This window comes from Salvelinus fontinalis, chromosome 4 (genome assembly GCF_029448725.1).
Source record: "Salvelinus fontinalis isolate EN_2023a chromosome 4, ASM2944872v1, whole genome shotgun sequence".
In the NCBI taxonomy this organism is placed as follows: Eukaryota; Metazoa; Chordata; class Actinopteri; order Salmoniformes; family Salmonidae; genus Salvelinus; species Salvelinus fontinalis.
The window spans coordinates 30,607,624-30,627,939 of NC_074668.1; the positions used below are offsets into that span (position 1 = coordinate 30,607,624).

A 20,316-nucleotide genomic window follows, 5' to 3' on the forward strand; every position below is an offset into this window, starting at 1 on the left:
GGTCATGAGTTGCAGCCAGGGACCTCGTATACTGCCTTTTCTCCCCTGAATACCCACCAGCCACTGCGTCTGAGATAAGGAAGCTGCACCCACCTGGGATACTGTAATGCTGCACTTTTTGGCCAACTCCTCTTTGGCTTCTTCACTGGGATATGGGTTGCTGAGGTGCGAGTAGAAATACTCGTTCAAGATTTCTGTCGCCTGCTTGCTGAAGTTTCTCCTTTTCCGCCTGAATAGTGAACAAAATGAGAGAAAGGCCAAGGAAGCTCATTAGCGAAACCAGCATTAACTCATCCATTTGGATCGGACAAATAGCACAATCAATCTCACACATAAATGGTGAAAATAATGAGGAATGGGGGTCTCAGGAGCAGAATATTGTGTCCTCCTTTCAGCACCATCCTCATCAACACACACCAAGCCATCCTCCAACCGCTAAACCCACACAACACACACAGAAACATACAAACACATACATTGCTTAATTTGGTCTGTTGGGCTCTGATCTCCAGGCCAAGCATGTAATGTGTAGTGTTTAGCACAACAGATGGGCAGGCTTGGTGATGGAGTGCTAGGCCCAGTTGCATCTCGGTACATTATAGAAATCAAGACATGCCCAGCGAGCATTGTTCCTGGAATGCCACGGCCTCAGGAAAGTCCAGTGGGAACAAATCCCCTCTAACTAGATCTGGGTCTCCTTTACCCCCCAGGGCACTACTTATCATGTTATTTAGCATTTGCTGCTTATTTTGCCTTGTTTACTGCACTTCACACAAGCAAATGGGCAGCAACTGTGCATCTGCTTGGTTTCTGCTTCCTCCCACTCTCCTTAGAGCTCCACTCCACAACAAGGAACTCCAGTGGGAACAAATCCCCTCTAACTAGATCTGGGTCTCCTTTACCCCCCAAGGGAACTACTTATCATGTTATTTAGCATTTGCTGCTTATTTTGCCTTGTTTACTGCACTTCACACAAGCAAATGGGCAGCAAATGTGCTTCTGCTTCCTCCCTGTAACAGTCCTGACCTGTTTTATGTTGTTTTTATGTGTTTATGGTCAGGGCATGTGTTTTGGGTGGGCAGTCTATGTTATTCGTTTCTATGTTGGTTTTGGTTTGCCTGGTATGGCTCTTGATTAGAGGCAGGTGGTTTGCATTTTCCTCCAATCAAGAGTCATATTTAGGTAGGGCAATTACACTGTTTGTTTGTGGGTGGTTGTCTCCTGTGTCTGTGTGATGTTACGCCACATGGGACTGTAGCGTTTGTTTGTAGTCGTGTACCTGTTCGTGCGTTCTTCAAGTTATATGTAAGTTCGTGTCCAGGTCTGTTTTCATCGTTTATTTGTTTTGTAGTTTATTCAAGTATAGTTCGTTTTCTGTCTACGTCGTCTTTGTCTATTTTGTTTATTTAATAAATCATTATGTGTTCAAACTTCGCTGCGCCTTGGTTCCCTCAATACTCCTCCTTCTCCGAAAATGGAGAGGAGGAGGAAAATCGTTACAGAACCACCCACCTCTCCAGAGCCAAGCAGCGGAGTCAAAGGAGAAAGGGACAGGAGAAGAAGGAGCAATGGACATGGGACGATGTGTTGGATGGAAAGGGTGTCTACACATGGGAGGAGATCCTAGCTGGTAGAGATCGCCTCCCATGGGAACAGCTGGAGGCACTGCGGAGAGCAGAGGCTACCGGAGAGAGGAACCGGAGCTATGAGGGAACGCGTCTGGCACGGAAGCCGAAAAAGCCCGTGAGTAACTCCCAAAAATTTCTTGGGGGGGGGCTAAAGGGTAGTGGGCCAAGGGCAGGTAGGAGACCTGCGCCCACTTCCCGGGCTTACCGTGGAGAGCGGGAGTACGGGCAGGCGCCGTGTTACGCAGTAGAGCGCACGGTGTCTCCTGTACGAGTGCATAGCCCGGTGCGGGTTATTCCACCTCCCCGCACTGGGAGGGCTAGATTGGGCATTGAGCCAGGTGTCATGAGGCCGGCTCAACGCGTCTGGTCTCCAGTGCGTCTCCTCGGGCCGGCATACATGGCACCTGCCTTACGCATGGTTTCCCCGGTTCGCCTACATAGGCCGGTGCGGGTTATTCCACCTCCCCGCACTGGTCGGGCAACCGGGAGCATTCAACCAGGTAAGGTTGGGCAGGTTCAATGCTCAAGAGTGCCAGTACGCCTCCACGGTCCGGTATTTCCGGCACCACCTCCCCGCCCCAGCCTAGTACCTACAGTGTCTACACTATGCACTAGGCTACCAGTGCGTATCCTGAGCCCTGTTCCTCCTCCACGCACTCTCCCTGTGGTGCGTGTATTTAGCCCGGTGCCTCCAGTTCCGGGCCCACGCACTAAGCTACCAGTGCGTCTCCAGAGCCCTGTACACACTGTATATTCTCCCCCTACTAATCCTGATGTGCTTGTCCTCAGCCCGGCGTCACCAGTGCCGGTACCACGCATCAGGGATAGAGTAGGCTTTGAGAATACAGTGTGCCCTGTCCCTGCTCCCCGCACTAGTAGGAAGGTGCTTGTCAGTAGCACGGTGCCTCCAGTTCCGGCACCACGCACCAGGTCTACAGTGCGCCATATCCGGCCAGAGCCATCCGTCTCCCCAGCGCCATCTGAGCCATCCGTCTCCCCAGCGCCATCTGAGCCATCCGTCTCTCCAGCGCCATCTGAGCCATCCGTCTCCCCAGCGCCATCTGAGCCATCCGTCTGCCAGGAGCCTGCAAAGCCGCCCGTCTGCCATGAGCCTGCAAAGCCGCCCGTCTGCCATGTGCCTACAGAGCCGTCAGCCAGACAGGAGCCGCTAGAGCCATCAGCCAGACAGGAGCCGCTAGAGCCGTCAGACAGACAGGATCTGCCAGAGCCGCCAACCAGACAGGATCTGCCAGAGCCGCCAACCAGACAGGATCTGCCAGAGCCGCCAACCAGACAGGATCTGCCAGAGCCGCCAACCAGACAGGATCTGCCAGAGCCGCCAACCAGACAGGATCTGCCAGAGCCGCCAGCGAGCCATGAGCAGCCAGAGCCGTCAGTGAGCCATGAGCAGCCAGAGCCGTCAGTGAGCCATGAGCAGCCAGAGCCGTCAGTGAGCCATGAGCAGCCAGAGCCGTCAGAGCGCCATGAGCGTCGAGAGCCGTCAGCCTGCCATGAGCGTCGAGAGCCGTCAGTCTGCCATGAGCGTCGAGAGCCGTCAGCCAGCATGGACCTGCCAGAGCCGTCCAAACAGGACCTGCCAGAGTCCTTCAGCCGGGATCTGCCCCTTGTCCCGGTGTTGCCCCTTGTCCCGGTGTTGCCCCTTGTCCCGGTGCTGCCCCTTGTCCCGGTGCTGCCCCTTGTCCCGGTGCTGCCCCTTGTCCCGGTGCTGCCCCTTGTCCCGGTGCTGCCCCTTGTCCCGGTGCTGCCCCTTGTCCCGGTGCTGCCCCTTGTCCCGGTGCTGCCCCTTGTCCCGGTGCTGCCCCTTGTCCCGGTGCTGCCCCTTATTCCAGTGATGGTCCTTATCCTGGTGCTGCCCCTTGTTCTGGTGCTGCCCCTTGTCCCGGTGCTACCCCTTGTCCCGGTGCTGCCCTTTGTCCCGGTGCTGGCCGTTTATTTAGGGGAAAGTGGTTTTAGGGTGGTCATTAGAAGGGGTAGACAGAAGAGGGGAGTGACTAAGGTGGTAAGGGGACAGCGTCCTGAGCCGGAACCACCACCGTGGTCAACTGCCCACCCGGACCCTCCCCTGGACTTTGTGCTTGTGCGCCCGGCGTGCGCATCTTGAGGGGGGGGGTACTGTAACAGTCCTGACCTGTTTTATGTTGTTTTTATGTGTTTATGGTCAGGGCATGTGTTTTGGGTGGGCAGTCTATGTTATTCGTTTCTATGTTGGTTTTGGTTTGCCTGGTATGGCTCTTGATTAGAGGCAGGTGGTTTGCATTTTCCTCCAATCAAGAGTCATATTTAGGTAGGGCAATTACACTGTTTGTTTGTGGGTGGTTGTCTCCTGTGTCTGTGTGATGTTACGCCACATGGGACTGTAGCGTTTGTTTGTAGTCGTGTACCTGTTCGTGCGTTCTTCAAGTTATATGTAAGTTCGTGTCCAGGTCTGTTTTCATCGTTTATTTGTTTTGTAGTTTATTCAAGTATAGTTCGTTTTCTGTCTACGTCGTCTTTGTCTATTTTGTTTATTTAATAAATCATTATGTGTTCAAACTTCGCTGCGCCTTGGTTCCCTCAATACTCCTCCTTCTCCGAAAATGGAGAGGAGGAGGAAAATCGTTACACTCCCACTCTCCTTAGAGCTCCACTCCACAAACGGTTTGTGATTACAGTAATCCAGAACACCTGCTGATTACATATGACTTTGTTCCCACTTCATTTAATCTAAAATGCTTTCAGGTGATAGCGGATGATTATCTTGAAAGATGGCTATAACACATAACACGTGCGCTTTATGGCAAGATCATCTATGAATATTTGCAGTGTACTGTTTGGCGCTGTATGTTGTTGATTCGTTTTTCGCAGATATAGAAGTACATTTCTAGGAAGTGTTGTTATTGCGATCATGCCTTCCTACTGTATGCTCCAAAATAGAAACATTGGTTTTGTGGGTCTAGAAACATTGGTTTTGTGGGTCTAGAAACATTGGTTTTGTGGGTCTAGAAGCATTGGTTTTGTGGGTCTAGAAACATTGGTTTTGTGGGTCTAGGAAAATTGGTTTTGTGGGTCTAGAAACATTGGTTTTGTGGGTCTAGAAGCATTGGTTTTGTGGGTCTAGAAACATTGATTTTGTGGGTCTAGAAACATTGATTTTGTGGGTCTAGAAACATTGGTTTTGTGGGTCACGGTCTAAGAAACGTTTTGGAACACAGAGACACACAGTAACACACATGCACGTCATATATACACACTGACCTGGCATCAAGGAATCTGGAGCGCAGGATCATGACGGCCTCACAGGTGCTCTGCTTGAGCTGCATCTGGATGGAGCTGAACTTGCGGTGGATGATGCCCACCATGCGTTCGATCTCTTTGGGAGAGATGGGTCGCGTGCGGGACTGCTCCCTCAGCAGGTTCATCACATGGGTGGTGAACTCGTTACACGCCTGAAGAGAAATCACAGAGCCCAACCCAGCCCTGTTAGTACCCTCCTGGCTAGTATCCTTTGGTTAGGAACAACTTTCAGTAGCTGAATGTGTTTATTAGCCTACTCCCTTAGTTAAAAGTATCTTCACTGATCGGGCTTTTGAAAAACACAGCCCAGTATTTATACGACTGCTGAGCACTTCAATTACTTAGTTGGTGAAGTCATCTATAAATGCAAATGCCGATTTGCAATTTGGCTTTGGCCCAGCACAGAGAGAATTTAAACAGCTTTTCGTTAAACCAGTAGTTCATACATGATTAATTAGAATAACTCATTTACGTAGTGCACACTTTAGCTCATTACTCTGAGTAAAATTCGTTAAGTATTTACATTTAGATAATTAAAACCTGGAAACACCCCTAAGAAAGATGCATTCACTCCAGGCAAAGTGTGTGTGTCCTCTTCTCCCCTCCCTCCTCTCCTCTCAGAGTGCCGGGAGTAAATTAGTCTAATTCACCTCGCTGCACTGCTGAGGCATCAGTGTTCCACCTTTCATTTTCTCTTATAATGTGTCTGTTTTATTGCTGAAGCTCAACATGGCACCTGAATGAGTTGATCATATTCTCATTTTACTGAGACGACTACATTACTTAGACTACACTACTTCCCAGACTTAGTTACCTTACTTAGACTACACTACTCCCCAGACTTAGTTAACTTAGACTACACTGGGCCTCCCGAGTGACGCAGTGGTCTAAGGCACTGCATCGCAGTCCTAGCTGTGCCACTAGAGATCCTGGTTCAAGTCCAGGCTCTGTTGTAGCCGGCCGCGACCGGGAAACCCATGGGTGCACAATTGGCCCAGCGTCGTCCGGGTTAGAGGAGGGTTTGGCCGGCAGGGATGTTCTTGTCCCATCGTGCACTAGTTACTCCTGTGGCGGCCCGGGCGCAATGCACGCTGACACGGTCACCAGGTGTACGGTGTTTCCTCCAACACATTGGCGCGGTTGGCTTCCAGGTTAAGCGAGCATTGTGTCGAGAAGCAGTGCGGCTCGGTTGGGTTGTGTTTCAGAGGACACACGGCTTTTGACCTTCGCCTCTCCCGAGTCCGTACGGGAGTTGCAGCGATGGGACAAGACTGTAACTACCAATTGGATACCATGAAAATAAAGTAAAAAAAGAAAAAATAAATTATAAAAAAAGAAAAAAAACTTAGACACTACTCCCCAGAATTAGTTAACTAACTCTGGGGAGTAGTCTAAGTACGTTAACTTACGACTTAGACTACACTACTCCAAAGAGTTAGTTAAATTAGACTTAGATGACACTAAACCCCAGACTTTTTAGACTACATAACTCCCCAGACTTAGTTAACTTAGATGACACTACTCCCCAGATGTAGTTAACTTAGACTTAGACTACATAACTCCCGAGACTTAGTTAACTTAGACTACACTACTCCTGAAACTTAGTTAACTTAGACTACACTACTCCTGAAACTTAGTTAACTTAGACGAACCACAAAATATGTACGTTTCCAATATTACAAATATTTTGTTCCTGGTTTTGTACTCTAATAATATGTCTATGAAGCTTAAAGGTGTGATGTGAAGGTGGTTAAAGGTGTGACTCACACCAACCTGTTCGTATTTCTCCAGCTCTGTGTGGTAGATCTGTCTGATCTGGGTGAGTTTAGCTCTGTAGTCGGAGTGTTCGATGGAGTTGTCTGAGGCCCCTCCCGAAGCTGCGGCTGCAGCGGCGGCAGCGGCGGATCCACCCCCTTTCTCTGGTCCTGACACACCCTCCGCCAGCAGCATGTTGTCCAGACGCATGAGCTGGGGGTCGGGAGGGTCCTCCTCCTGTGCACCACGGATGCTGAGGCCTGAGAGACATCAGAGAGAGAGAGAGTGACAGTTAGACATGAGGACGTCCAGACCTCCAGACATGACACAGACACAAAGGAGTTTTGATACTGTTCTTTTTTTGATAGGGCAGAACCTCCATGGTAACTGAATAATAATTTGTAATTTTTTAGTCTTCATTCTATACTAGATGGTGGGTTTGATGGACTCACCAAGAACCACATCTAGACATACTCTTAAACTGACTCCTCCATGGCTGACTGGCTGATTTCCATAAGGGTAAAAAAAATATAACAGCCCAGATTATGCCGTGCCAGCCTCACAATATTGTCTTGTACAGTATCCTGAGCAGTGAGCCGCTAAAGCCAAAATTATTTTCTATAGGTACCTTTCCCTGGATGTCTGTCATATAGCCAAAGTGCAGTGCGGGTAATCCCCTGTGGGAATGGATTGGGTACCTCCTGTGTACGTGCTGTGTTCCTGTCGCCTAAAGCCCGGGCCTGCCTTATTTTATCTACACACTGCACTGCACACTGTGTGTACAGGGAGGCTTACATGACAGCAACATCCATAAACTGACAAATGCTCAACTGCGAGGTGGCACTTCTATTCTCCGAAAGGATGCTAAACAGAGGAATAAACCTCAAGCATGTGTCTGCCTTTTCTGCATGATGCAAAGCCTGAAATCACCACTGTCTGTTGGTTTTCTGTGATTACAAACAGAGCCAGGGCTCTTCCACACTCTTAACGTTACCATATTTAGCATTATTCTACCTCATTTACAACTACTCATAGACAATATTTTCCCTTTTTCTCTTCTAATTGTGCACTTGATTACTGTGCAGCTCTAAGATACCTCAGGGCTCGCACGCAACCACGCATGCACAAACACGCGCGCTCACGCACGCACATACACACACACAAACAAATCATTGAGTGCTGACTTTTGCTATTGTTATCGGGACCTGCTGTTTCCTTTTCTCTTTTCATTCTTTCCTATATATTTCAATCCTAATTAGCCATCAGTCAGCATAGGAGTACACCTGCATGCATAGAGAATGTTGTCATGACGGCTGCAATGAAAAAAAGACTGCAGCCGGTCAGAATTACCAGCCAAATAAATCTGCATTATTCAGTCCAATAAATTAATAAAAAGGGCACCCAATCTGCAGTAAACACTGAGTGCCCACTTAGATGTTATGATTACCAGGGTTATCTCTATTCAATAATCTGCCAGAGATGTAGGGATTTAACAGTTTCTTAAGGCTTCATTAAGATATGGTGAGCCCTTGAATTTTAAATAAGAAGATTAGTCGTTCTATTGTGTGAGGCAGTAGCCTAGCAATCAGAGAGGAGGGGCTCTACCAGGCACCGACTGTGACCCAGAACACCATACTATATGGATATTTAAAGTAACATACTGTCACCTCTCTCATCACATACACCATTAACAATCCCCATCAACATTGGTGTGTGTCTCAGATTTGGAGATGCTACTGCAAGGCAAATTTGTGTCTATCTGTGGATCTATTGGCTGAATGTTTGTCCTGTAGTTGTAATGGTGTTAAAGTAGAGGATGCATGTGGCCATTGATGCTGGAAGAGTTGTAGCATCAGGCATGCCAAGCCAAATCACCCATGTGAACAATATGCCATTACTCCACTAACTTTAACCCCATCACCATAATATATTTAACCCCATCACCATCATATATTTAACGATATGATGGTGATGGGTTAAAGATATGATGGTGATGGGTTAAAGATATGATGGTTGATGGTGATGGGGTTAAAGATATGATGGTGATGGGTTAAAGATATGATGGTGATGGGTTAAAGATATGATGGTGATGGGGTTAAAGATATGATGGTGATGGGTTAAAGATATGATGGTGATGGGTTAAAGATGTGATGGGTTAAAGATATGATGGTGATGGGTTAAAGATATGATGGTGATGGGTTAAAGATATGATGGGCTTGTGTCTGCTTGTGATGGGGTTAAAGATATGATGGTGATGGGGTTAACCCCATCACCATCATATCTTTAACCCATCACCATCATATCTTTAACCCATCACCATCTTATCTGTAAAGATGCTGAGCTATTTGTATAGTACCTCTGGTGGTGGTAATATCTGGAAGTTGATTGAGCAAACAGGTTTGCTCAGTGCAGTACTTTTGCCTACCCTTTGCTGCAGACACAAGCTCAAGTCCGCACTTTCCTTTGTGATGGAGGTGATAGTAAGTAGTTAAGCATGTTTTTCATGTCAGGTATATTAACTATAACTCTGAGAGCAGCAGTGCACATTTCCACACCAAACCCATGTTGTCACTTTTACTCCACTCACTCTTTATCCAGGGGAAGCACAGCTGGGGGAATTTACAGGGTTTCATTCAAACCAAATAATCACAGGGCATAAAGAGCTACTTGTCTCAACATATATTACAGTAAAGTTCCTGTGAGCAATAATGTGTCCATTCAGAGCATGGGCAAACAGAGCGAGACATTAGGAAGTGACGTGCAATCCTATTAGGAAGCTAACGTGTGGAGTGGCCATGACATTTGTATCATACATGTCCATTTCTATTTGGGAAATCAGCGGGATAAAAATGATTACTCCACTGGTCTGAGATTGTTCCGCCCCTCCAGGAGCCCACTAGCGTGTGTTTGTGCCAGAGCAGCTATCGAGGCCCATCCATAACAAACAGGTTTGGAAACACTTCCCCCCTCCACCTGCCTCAACATACAGCAGGGAGCAGCTCCCAGCCAAAAGATCAAGTGCTGTGAATTTCCATCTTCTACTGGATTTCTCTCTCCTTGGATTTTTGTTTTTCTATCATTGAAATCTGTGTTCATATTGTTTACCTAAATTCTACTCTAGGGTTGAAAGGAAGTCGACATTGTGATTAATACATTCATATCAGTGAGGTGTGGTTTTACTTATTATTTTTACATGTTTCAATGTCATATCTGATCCGATGAAATAACACAACTGGCAGATGAAGACAAAGCAGGCCTTTCTCTCCCCTCCACTGTTTAGAATGATTTCCAGTTTAGTGCCATTGTCTCGTTTATCACCCCTGCTTGAAGTTCTGACAGTGATCTGAGCAATGCCTCTGGCCACTCTCCTTTCCTCCCACCTCTTTCCCCTTGTGCCTTCTTTTATTCCGGGGGCTTAGCTGACCTTTGGCCCAGCGTTTGTTTACTCTCATCACTGAAGTGTGAGCAGGAGAGTCATAAAGGCAGAGCCCTGCTGGGTTAATGTGAGCTGCTGAGGAGAGGAGCAGGATCAGGGGCTGGAGGATGGTTATCCACCAGATCATTCTGCAGTACTACACTGTCACAGAGAAAAGACCATAACACCTCAGTACATCACAGAGGAAAAGAGAGAGATTTTTTTTTAGTGAGATGATTTTCCCTTTTTACATTTACTTTGTCTGAATATTTGTTCCACAGATTTAATTATATACCTAATTATTTTCTCTCTACCGCATTTGGTTATATAGAGGGATAGAAACATGAAAAAATACAAACTGCAGAATAGTGTGTTGCAAATTAATTGTGAACTGTTTGCCTTGTTGTATTTGACAGAACACATTGTATCTCTGTTACTTCCACTGCTTTCAAAATATCCTGTTCGATACACCTAACCCTGACCCCATGCAGTTCCTCTCCTACTCAATGCATCCAACGAAAAGGCCCAGCGCATATCGACACACTGTGCATCTAATTGCATTGATCCACAAAGGTCTCCTAAAGCTAACTAATCGAAACCAAATTTATTTTCTGTCAATATTTGCAAAGGTCATCTCTCTTAGAGCAGGATACAATACCAAGCAATACAGAGACAGGCAGGCCGTGGCTCTCCTCTCAGCCTGCTGAACAGATCCCACCGAGGTGGCCCCTCTCTGGGTGAGTATTAGTGAAGATCCCTGAATCTTAACCCACCATATGATTAGAACACAATGTCAAAGCAACACACAAGAGACAACAGAACACAAAGAACACTGTGTCACTACAGACTTGTTTCCATGTCTCTTTTGACTTAATATCATCTCGTTTTCAAAGCCTCCACATTAGTGGCTCTCACTTTAGAAGCAGAGAAGTGCATCAAATTACCATTGGAAATCTTTTGTTCTGGCCAATAAAACATAAAGATTCTCTTTCATTGATGTCCTTAAAGTCTTTTTTAAGCTTGGCCTACATCCACATGGCACAGAGAATCTGGGAGAATGCCTTCGGGCTCTCTCAAGCATGTACAGTAATTAACACATTAATACACATTAGCTATTCCCAATGTTAATGGTAGGGTAATTACCATACCTGATACCACACTGAGGGAAAGCTAGCACGCATTAGCCACATTTTGTTTCACTTTCTTTCTTGCCATAAAAAAGCTGAAAAGGATCCTGTCTAATTCAGGGGCTAAATCATTATATTTCCCCACAGACAGAAACGGTGAATTTGACAGTTCCCTGTACATCTGTCAATGCGCGCTCACGCTCCCTCTTTCAAACTGCATCAATAGGAAAAGATACACACTTTACATTACTATTCCATCTCTATAAAAAGAGACTTCAAAGCATGTGAGTTCTTGTTGTATCCACTGTAAACCGCAGAGGGTTTGACTTTAGAGTTGAGGCAGGCAGAGATACTGTGGGGATGAACAAGTGAGCATGCAGATAGATTAAATACAGAGTAATAGAGGGCAGGGAAGGGACCCTAAACTGGGGAATCCCTGTCTAGCATGATGATGTATTTCCTCCCAGTGCGGTGAGTGATAAGGCCCATTGACAGTGAAGTGTTACAGCCCCCCGGTGCTGGGTCAAGACTTCTCCTATCATACACCACCAGCACACTCTAAACGGACAGCACAGAGGGCGGGAAAGAAAACGTGACAAAAAGTGGCTCCGGTCAAATAAGAAGATCCCTGTCAGTTCAGGTAGCCTTTGTCCTTCGATGATGATGCTCTCCTCTCCCAAAGCCCTTGACAAGAGAAAGGCGGGGGGTCGGGCTTCACCGAATCAGAGAGATGGGAGAGGGGATGGGTTAGGGGGTGGGAAAAGTAACCCAAACAAACATCTTGAAGACATTTTGCCGAACTCACCAAAATTAATCACTGTCCCTTTGTGGAAAGTGACACATGGCATGACAGACCACAGGGAGAGGATGGGAGACAACTGAGGGAGGGACACTGGGTAAACAAGGCCTACTGTCACTTGCTGTGGCCGTGTGTGTGTGTGTGTGTGTGTGTGTGTGTGTGTGTGTGTGTGTGTGTGTGTGTGTGTGTGTGTGTGTGTGTGTGTGTGTGTGTGTGTGTGTGTGTGTGTGTGTGTGTGTGTGTGTGTGTGTGTGTGTGTGTGTGTGTGTGTGTTTGTCCACTCTGGATGTTGCCCTCACAGACTTTGAGTGGGCAGGTGGCCAAGTGGCGCAGTGATGGCTGACCAGGCCTGGCTGTGGCGGCCGCACGCAGTGGTCAGGGAGACTGGCTAAATGAGTGGACAGGACCTCCTCCACAGATCATCACACTGACTGACCCTACAGAACACATACAGCATGGGGCTCAAGCACAGGGCTGGACTAGCAGCCCAGAATCAGCACCAATCATTAACGGCCTGTTAAAGCATTTACCATCAATACTCACATAAACCTAGAATACAAAAATACCTTATTTTTTTAAAATGGTACCTTCATGTAATTATTTAGTAACAAAGAAAATGAGATTTACAGTAAAGTAGTATTATAGCATTTCAAGATAACTAACAGCATTTGCTGCTTTTTCCTCTCTTATTTCATTTCATATCTGATGTACTTTTGGTTTTTAGCTACTAGCCTCAATTTACTGCAAATGTACCCTAATTCTTTATTCAGACCCCAAGCACATAATGCAAATGTGGCACTGAAAGCCAGTTATGAAATACCCAAAGGCAACTAATCTCTCCTTCCTTTGCAGCCTTCTCTGCAGCTCCCTAATTAGAAGATGGAGATTGCACGAAACCAGGTCACACAGCAGGTCCTGTACACACAGACAACCAGGCACATATAGATACCACTTCATCTAAATATAATGTGCATGAAGCCATGCATACATTACTCTAAAGGCTAAGGGTGAAACAAATAATACTACTTCTGTCATTAATCCCATGTTTTTACTGTATTCCTCTAAATAAATGGTTTCGGCTTGAGGCATTTGTGTGTGTGTGTGGTGTGTGTTTGTGTGCATGAGTCCACACATGAATGCGTGCAAGCTTGTGTGTGTGTGTGTGTGTGTGTGTGTGTGTGTGTGTGTGTGTGTGTGTGTGTGTGTTTGTGTGTGTGTGTGTGTGTGTGTGTGTGTGTGTGTGTGTGTGTGTGTGTGTGTGTGTGTGTGTGTGTGTGTGTGTGTGTGTGTGTGTGTGTGTGTGTGTGTGTGTGTGTGTGTGTGTGTGTGTGTGTGTGTGTGTGTGTACTCATGAACCATAAAGCAGCATTGGGAACATACAGCAGACCATGATCCAGTGCCAGACACAATATTCTTTGCAATGGCATTTCTACACGAGAGATGACAGTCCATCATTTAGATTTGTTTCAGTGAATCCACGGGAGAGACTGCACTGCCTGAAAAAGAGGGAGCTGTTTCCCTCTGAAGAGTGCATTTTATAGGGAAGAATATGACTCCAAATTATAGATTAACATTCTCTTCCCAGACAAGCTAACATATATAGCCCCAATTGCATGTGGAGGCAGAGGCTGTACCGTTGGAAATGGGTGTCTTTGACAGCCATCATACTGCTGAGCGGTGAGACATGTTGAGATGCTCACCAATGAGAACACATATACATTTGTTTTTTACAGTGTTTATAACCTAAGGTAAATAGTGGCTGTGATTTGGAGGGACAGAATGTTCAGCCAAAGTCTCATGTACCTGAAAAGGAGCATCATGGCTGCTGGTGTATTGTTGTGCCTGATGCCGCAGGTTGCTGTGGTTTGTAGAGTGACAATGAGGAAGACTAGTCAGATCAATGTACTGGACAGAGAGGATGGACATTAGAGCAGATACTACCAGGAACGCTGCCAATCTACTCTTAATTAGCTCCCCTTTTACTCAACGCATCACATCATATCCATCGCAAGAACTGTGACAGTACTAAAGTGGTACTGCGGTTTAATACAAACTATTATATTAGCGATTCACAATAAAAAAAACATTTGAAATAATAATTTCAACAAAAAATTGCGATAGGGAAAAACCCTTTGAAGTTTGTGTTATGATGGTGCTACTCCTTGTTGTCTAATACTACTCCTTGTTGCCAAAGGACAAGGTAAAAAATATGATTTGTTTCTAATTATTCTCAGAGTGTATTTTACACCATTTAATTAGTTCGTCTGGAGACATGGCCATGGGCTGTGACTTCCTTCCCCAGTTATCCATGATGAACTGTGCAGTCTCCACCACGTCACCCCCATCAAGTGAATCAAGTCCCTATCCCCACTCAATTCCCTACAAAGGGCTTCACCGGAGCAGAGAAGATGCACAACTGAAGCAGCACAACAGCTACCGTGCCATTTTGTCTCCACGTACCGGGAGAGAGGGAGGTGGGGGGTGACAGAGCGAGGGGCTTGCTCCCATAATTACAGTAATTAACAGTTGCAGATTTAATTGGAAGGGAAGGCATTAACGGAAGGAACATTGCAGCGGCGCGTGCAGAGGGAACCTTTGCGGCACGGGGCTTTTGTCTGGTACACACCTAATGGAGCCCTGGCTTGCTGGCTGGCTGGCTGGGCTGCGGTAGCGCTGCATCCCACTGCTGACACAACAAGCGTTGGGTTCAGACGCCGGGGCTTGTCACGACTCAGACTGGAGGCAGATAATTAGGTGCCAGGTTAATGAGAGCATGGGCTCTTGATGGCATTTGGTTACTGTATGTGGGCAATTAACGATTTTGTTTTTGTGTTTTTTGTTGCCCACTTGTGTGGAAAATATAGCCCATTACTCACCTCGGCCTCTGAGTTGAATGTAGTGATGGAGTGGCAAAGGGCTGTAGCTATGAGCCTTTTTAAAATGGCTAACGTTGAATACCTCCAGACAACCTAGAATTTTATAACAGATGTGTGGAAACATACATTTAATCTCAATTTCCTTGAAGCAACCAGCTGACCTTTTCAGACTGTATTGCCCTATGTCACCGCTTTCTATGTACAAACTCCCTATAGACATCAAGCAGACCATGAGGTTCCAGGTCAAATACAGTATATTGCCATGCACACACAAGAACAAAGAAACTGGGCACAAAGAAACCCCAAGTGTTAATATATGGTATCGACTTTCATAATGTGTTTGTGAAATCCCATACCCCTTTGAAAAGCACTGCTTTTGCATTCCATAGGATTAATTGGCAATAAATCCACAGAGAGAACTTAAGACATCCTCTTTCTCATGCAAACGGCTCCACACCTTCTATTTTGGAGTGTGTTGTTGTCTTGCCTGTGGTGGCTAATTAGTGGTATTCGATAAATGGGCACCTATAAGCTTTGGTTAAGATGGCATCTGTGTGAAAGTGTAGGCTCGGCCCTAATTTATGTGCTCTCTCTCACCGGCCGCATGGCAAATGACTCGACAAAACACAAGACAATGTCCAAGGACCAGTCAGCCCTTCCCCCGTCAAGGGGCCAAAATATATTTCTCTCTCAACAGTATCCAGAGGATTGGCTATTGGAATGTGTGTTAGTGATGCTAATGCATCCATGTTTGATATAAAGTGCATTCAGAAAGTATTCAGGTTCCTTGACTTTTACAACCTTACACTAAAGTGGATTTAATAGTTTTTTCCCCTCATCAATCTAAAAACAATACCCCATTATGACAAACCCAAAACAGGTTTAAAAAAACAAACAAAAAACCCCAGAAATATCCCATTTACATAAGTATTGCAATCCTTTACTCAGTACTTTGTTGAAGCACCCTTGGCAGTGATTACAGCCTTGAGTCTTCTTAGGTATGACACTACAAGCTTGGCACACCTGTATTTTCGAGTTTCTCCCATTGTTCTCTGCAGATCCTCTCAAGCTCTGTCAGGTTGGATGGGGAGCGTCGCTGCACAGCTATTTTCAGATCTCTCCAGAGATGTTCGATCGGGTTCAAGTCTGAGCTCTGGCTGGGCCACTCAAGGACATTCAGAGACTTGTCCCGAAGCCACTCCTGCGTTGTCTTGGCTATGTGCTTAGGGTAGTTGTCCTGTTGGAAGGTCAACCTTTGCCCCAGTCTAAGGTCCTGAGCGCTATGGAGCAGGTTTTCATCAAGGATCTCTCTGTACTTTGCTCCCTTAATCTTTCCCTCGATCCTGACTAGTCTCCTAGTCCCTGCCCTGAAAAACATCCCCACAGCATGACGCTGTCCCCACCATACTTCACTGAAAGGATGGTGCCATATTTCCTACAGATGTGACGCTTGGCATTCAGGCCAAAGAGTTCAATCTTGGTTTTATCAGACCAGAGAATCTTGTTTCTCATGGTCTGAGGTGCCTTTTGTCAAACTCCAAGCGGGCTGTCGTGCCTTTTACTGAGGAGTGGTTTCTGTCTGGCCACTCTACCATAAAGGCCTGATTGGTGGAGTACTGTAGAGATGGTTGTCCTTCTGGAAGTTTCTCCCATCTCCATAGAGCAATTCTTGAGCTCTGTCAGAATGACAATTGGGTTCTTCTTCCATTTAAAAATGATGGAGGCCACTGTGTTCTTGGGGAGTTTCAATGCTGCAGAAATGTTTTGGTAACCTTCCACAGATCTATGGCTCAACACAATCCTGTCTCTGAGCTCTACGGACATTTCCTTCAACCTTATGGCTTGGTTTTTGCTCTGGCATGCACTGTCAACTGTGGGACCTTATATAGTAAGGTGTGTGCATTTCCAAATCATGTCCAATCAATTATATTTACCACAGGTGGACTCCAATCAAGTTGTAGAAACATCTCAAGGATGATCAATAGAAACAGGATGCACCTGAGCTCAAATTTGAGTCTCATAGCAGAGTCTGAAAACGTATGTAAATAAGGTATTTCTGTTTTTATTTTTAATACACCCTTCCTGTCTCAGCCTCCAGTATTTATGCTGCAATAGTTTATGTGTCGGGGGCTAGGATCAGTCTGTTATATTTCTCCTGCCTTATCCGGTGTCCTGTGTGAATTTAAGTATGCTCCCTCTAACTCTCTCTTTCTCTCTTTTCTCTCTTCTCTCGGAGGACCTGAGCCCTAGGACCATGCTTCAGGACTACCTGGCCTGATGACTCCGTGCTGTCCCCAGTCCACCCCAGTCCACCTGCTGCTGCTCCAGTTTCAACTGTTCTGCCTACCCTGACCTGTTCATCGGACGTGCTACCTTGGCCCGGACCTGCTGTTTTCGACTCTCTCTCTCTACCACACCTGTTGTCTCTAACTCTGAATGATCGGCTATGAAAAGCCAACTGACATTTACTCCTGAGGTGCTGACCTGTTGCACCCTCTACAACCACTGTGATTATTATTATTTGACCCTGCTGGTCATCTATGAACGTTTGAACATCTTGGCCATGTACTGTTATAATCTCCACCCGGCACAGCCAGAAGAGGACTGGCCACCCCTCAGAGCCTGTTTCCTCTCTAGGTTTCTTCTTAGGTTCCTGTCTTTCTAGGGAGTTTTTCCTAGCCACCGTGCTTCTACATCTGCATTGCTTGCTGTTTGGAGTTTTAGGCTGAGTATAGCACTTTGTGACATCGGCTGATGTAAAAAGGGCTTTATAAATACATCTGATTGATTGATTGATTGATGAGGAAAATGTTTTATTTAATCAATTTTAGAATGAGGCAGTAACATAACAAAATGTGGAAAAAGTAAAGGGGTCTGAATACTTTCCGAATGCACTGTATATCTGAAACTTGTCCCCTGAGGAGAACTCTGACGCTATCTACATGGATGTATAATCTCTGTGGTAACTTGTAACTGTACAGGGTAATTCTAAACCACTCTATGCAAAGGGGTTTTAGTGTCTTTGGGAATTCTGCACTGGTCTCACTCCCCCACACAAGCCTTTAGATGCTGTGACATCCTGTGGAGATTGACTGATTAGGTTACTATAACTTGGTTTAGTTTGATTGGTCAATGGTGGTTGGTTTCGGTTTTAAAGAGTCACACATTCAGATGTTATAAATGGAATGAAATGCCTTTGTTCTGCCTCTCGCTCCTGTTATCCACTCTGCAGAAAGGTTGTATGAACATTTTTCTCTTGTAGGCCTGTAATGTTTTTTATGCTTTGCTTTGTAACTCTGGGATCTTCATGCCTAGATTGTGAATGCCTTGTGATGCTAGTATTGCCTTGTAACTTAAGCTTTATGGCTTGTATGTGATTCCATCCATTTTACAATGTAATTCAATATTTGCCTTTGATATAGACAATTATTAGACCTTTCTCGACCTTCCAATTCCTGTAACTCAACTATTTATTTTATTTATTTATTTAACCTTTATTTAACCAGGTAGGCAAATTGAGAACACGTTCTCATTTACAATTGCGACCTGGCCAAGATAAAGCAAAGCAATTCGACACATACAACAACACATAGTTACACATGGAGTAAAACAAACATATAGTCAATAATACAGTGGAAAAAAAAATAAGTCTATATACAATGTGAGCAATTGAGGTGAGATAAGGGAGGTGAAGGCAAACAAATATATGTATAAATAAATAAAAATATAAAAGGCCATGGAGGCGAAGTGAGTACAACACAGCAAGTCAAATAAAAACTAAAAAAACACTGGAATGGTTGGTTTGCAGTGGAAGAAAGTGCAAAGTAGAGATATAAATAATGGGGTGCAAAGGAGCAAAATAAATTAATAAATAAATACAGTAGGTAAAGAGGTAGTTGTTTGGGCTAAATTGTAGATGGGTTATGTACAGGTGTAGTAATCTATGAGCTGCTCTGACAGCTGGTGCTTAAAGCTAGTGAGGGAGATAGGTGTTTCCAGTTTCAGAGATTTTTGTAGTTCGTTCCAGTCATTGGCAGCAGAGAACTGGAAGGAGAGGCGTCCAAAGGAAGAATTGGTTTTGGGGGTGACTAGAGAGATATACCTGCTGGAGCGCGTGCTACAGGTAGGTGCTGCTATGGTGACCAGCGAGCTGAGATAAGGGGGGACTTTACCTAGCAGGGTCTTGTAGATGACCTGGAACCAGTGGGTTTGGCGACGAGTATGAAGCGAGGGCCAGCCAACGAGAGTGTACAGGTCGCAGTGGTGGGTAGTATATGGGGCTTTGGTGACAAAACGGATGGCACTGTGATAGACTGCATCCAATTTATTGAGTAGGGTTTTGGAGGCTATTTTGTAAATGACATCACCGAAGTCGAGGATTGGTAGGATGGTCAGTTTTACAAGGGTATGTTTGGCAGCATGAGTAAAGGATGCTTTGTTGCGGAATAGGAAGCCAATTCTAGATTTTACTTTGGATTGGAGATGTTTGATGTGAGTCTGGAAGGAGAGTTTACAGTCTAACCAGACACCTAGGTATTTGTAGTTGTCCACATATTCTAAGTCAGAGCCGTCCAAAGTAGTGATGTTGGACAGGCGGGCAGGAGCAGGCAGCGATCGGTTGAAGAGCATGCATTTGGTTTTACTTGTATTTAAGAGCAGTTGGAGGCCACGGAAGGAGAGTTGTATGGCATTGAAGCTCGCCTGGAGGGTTGTTAACACAGTGTCAAAAGAAGGGCCAGAAGTATACAGAATAGTGTCGTCTGCGTAGAGGTGGATCAGAGAATCACCAGCAGCAAGAGCGACATCATTGATGTAAACAGAGAAGAGAGTCGGTCCAAGAATTGAACCCTGTGGCACCCCCATAGAGACTGCCAGAGGCCCGGACAACAGACCCTCCGATTTGACACACTGAACTCGATCAGAGAAGTAGTTGGTGAACCAGGCGAGGCAATCATTAGAGAAACCAAGGCTGTCGAGTCTGCCAATGAGGATGTGGTGATTGACAGAGTCAAAGGCCTTGGCCAGGTCAATGAATACGGCTGCACAGTATTGTTTCCTATCGATGGCGGTTACGATATCGTTTATGACCTTGAGCGTGGCTGAGGTGCACCCATGACCAGCTCTGAAACCAGATTGCATAGCGGAGAAGGTGTGGTGGGATTCGAAATGGTCGGTAATCTGTTTGTTGACTTGGCTTTCGAAGACCTTAGAAAGGCAGGGTAGGATAGATATAGGTCTGTAGCAGTTAGGGTCAAGGGTGTCCCCCCCTTTGAAGAGGGGGATAACCGCAGCTGCTTTCCAATCTTTGGGGATCTCAGACGACACGAAAGAGAGGTTGAAGAGGCTAGTAATAGGGGTGGCAACAATTTCAGCAGATAGTTTTAGAAAGAAAGGGTCCAGATTATCTAGCCCGGCTGATTTG

General features: G+C 45.8%; 1 protein-coding gene across 9 annotated transcripts in view; it reads right to left on the minus strand.

The window, feature by feature from the left end:
* The window catches only part of LOC129853503 (pre-B-cell leukemia transcription factor 3), a 93,809-nt gene that overhangs the window by 21,304 nt on the left and 52,189 nt on the right, over positions 1-20,316 (minus strand). For all 9 annotated transcript variants that reach the window (XM_055919618.1, XM_055919619.1, XM_055919616.1 and 6 more), the window contains exons 3-5: positions 6,696-6,937; positions 4,884-5,074; positions 94-229 (exon numbers count right to left, since the gene is read on the minus strand). In XM_055919618.1, the coding sequence (XP_055775593.1) occupies positions 94-229; positions 4,884-5,074; positions 6,696-6,937 (569 nt within the window). The remainder of the gene's footprint in view (positions 1-93; positions 230-4,883; positions 5,075-6,695; positions 6,938-20,316) is intronic.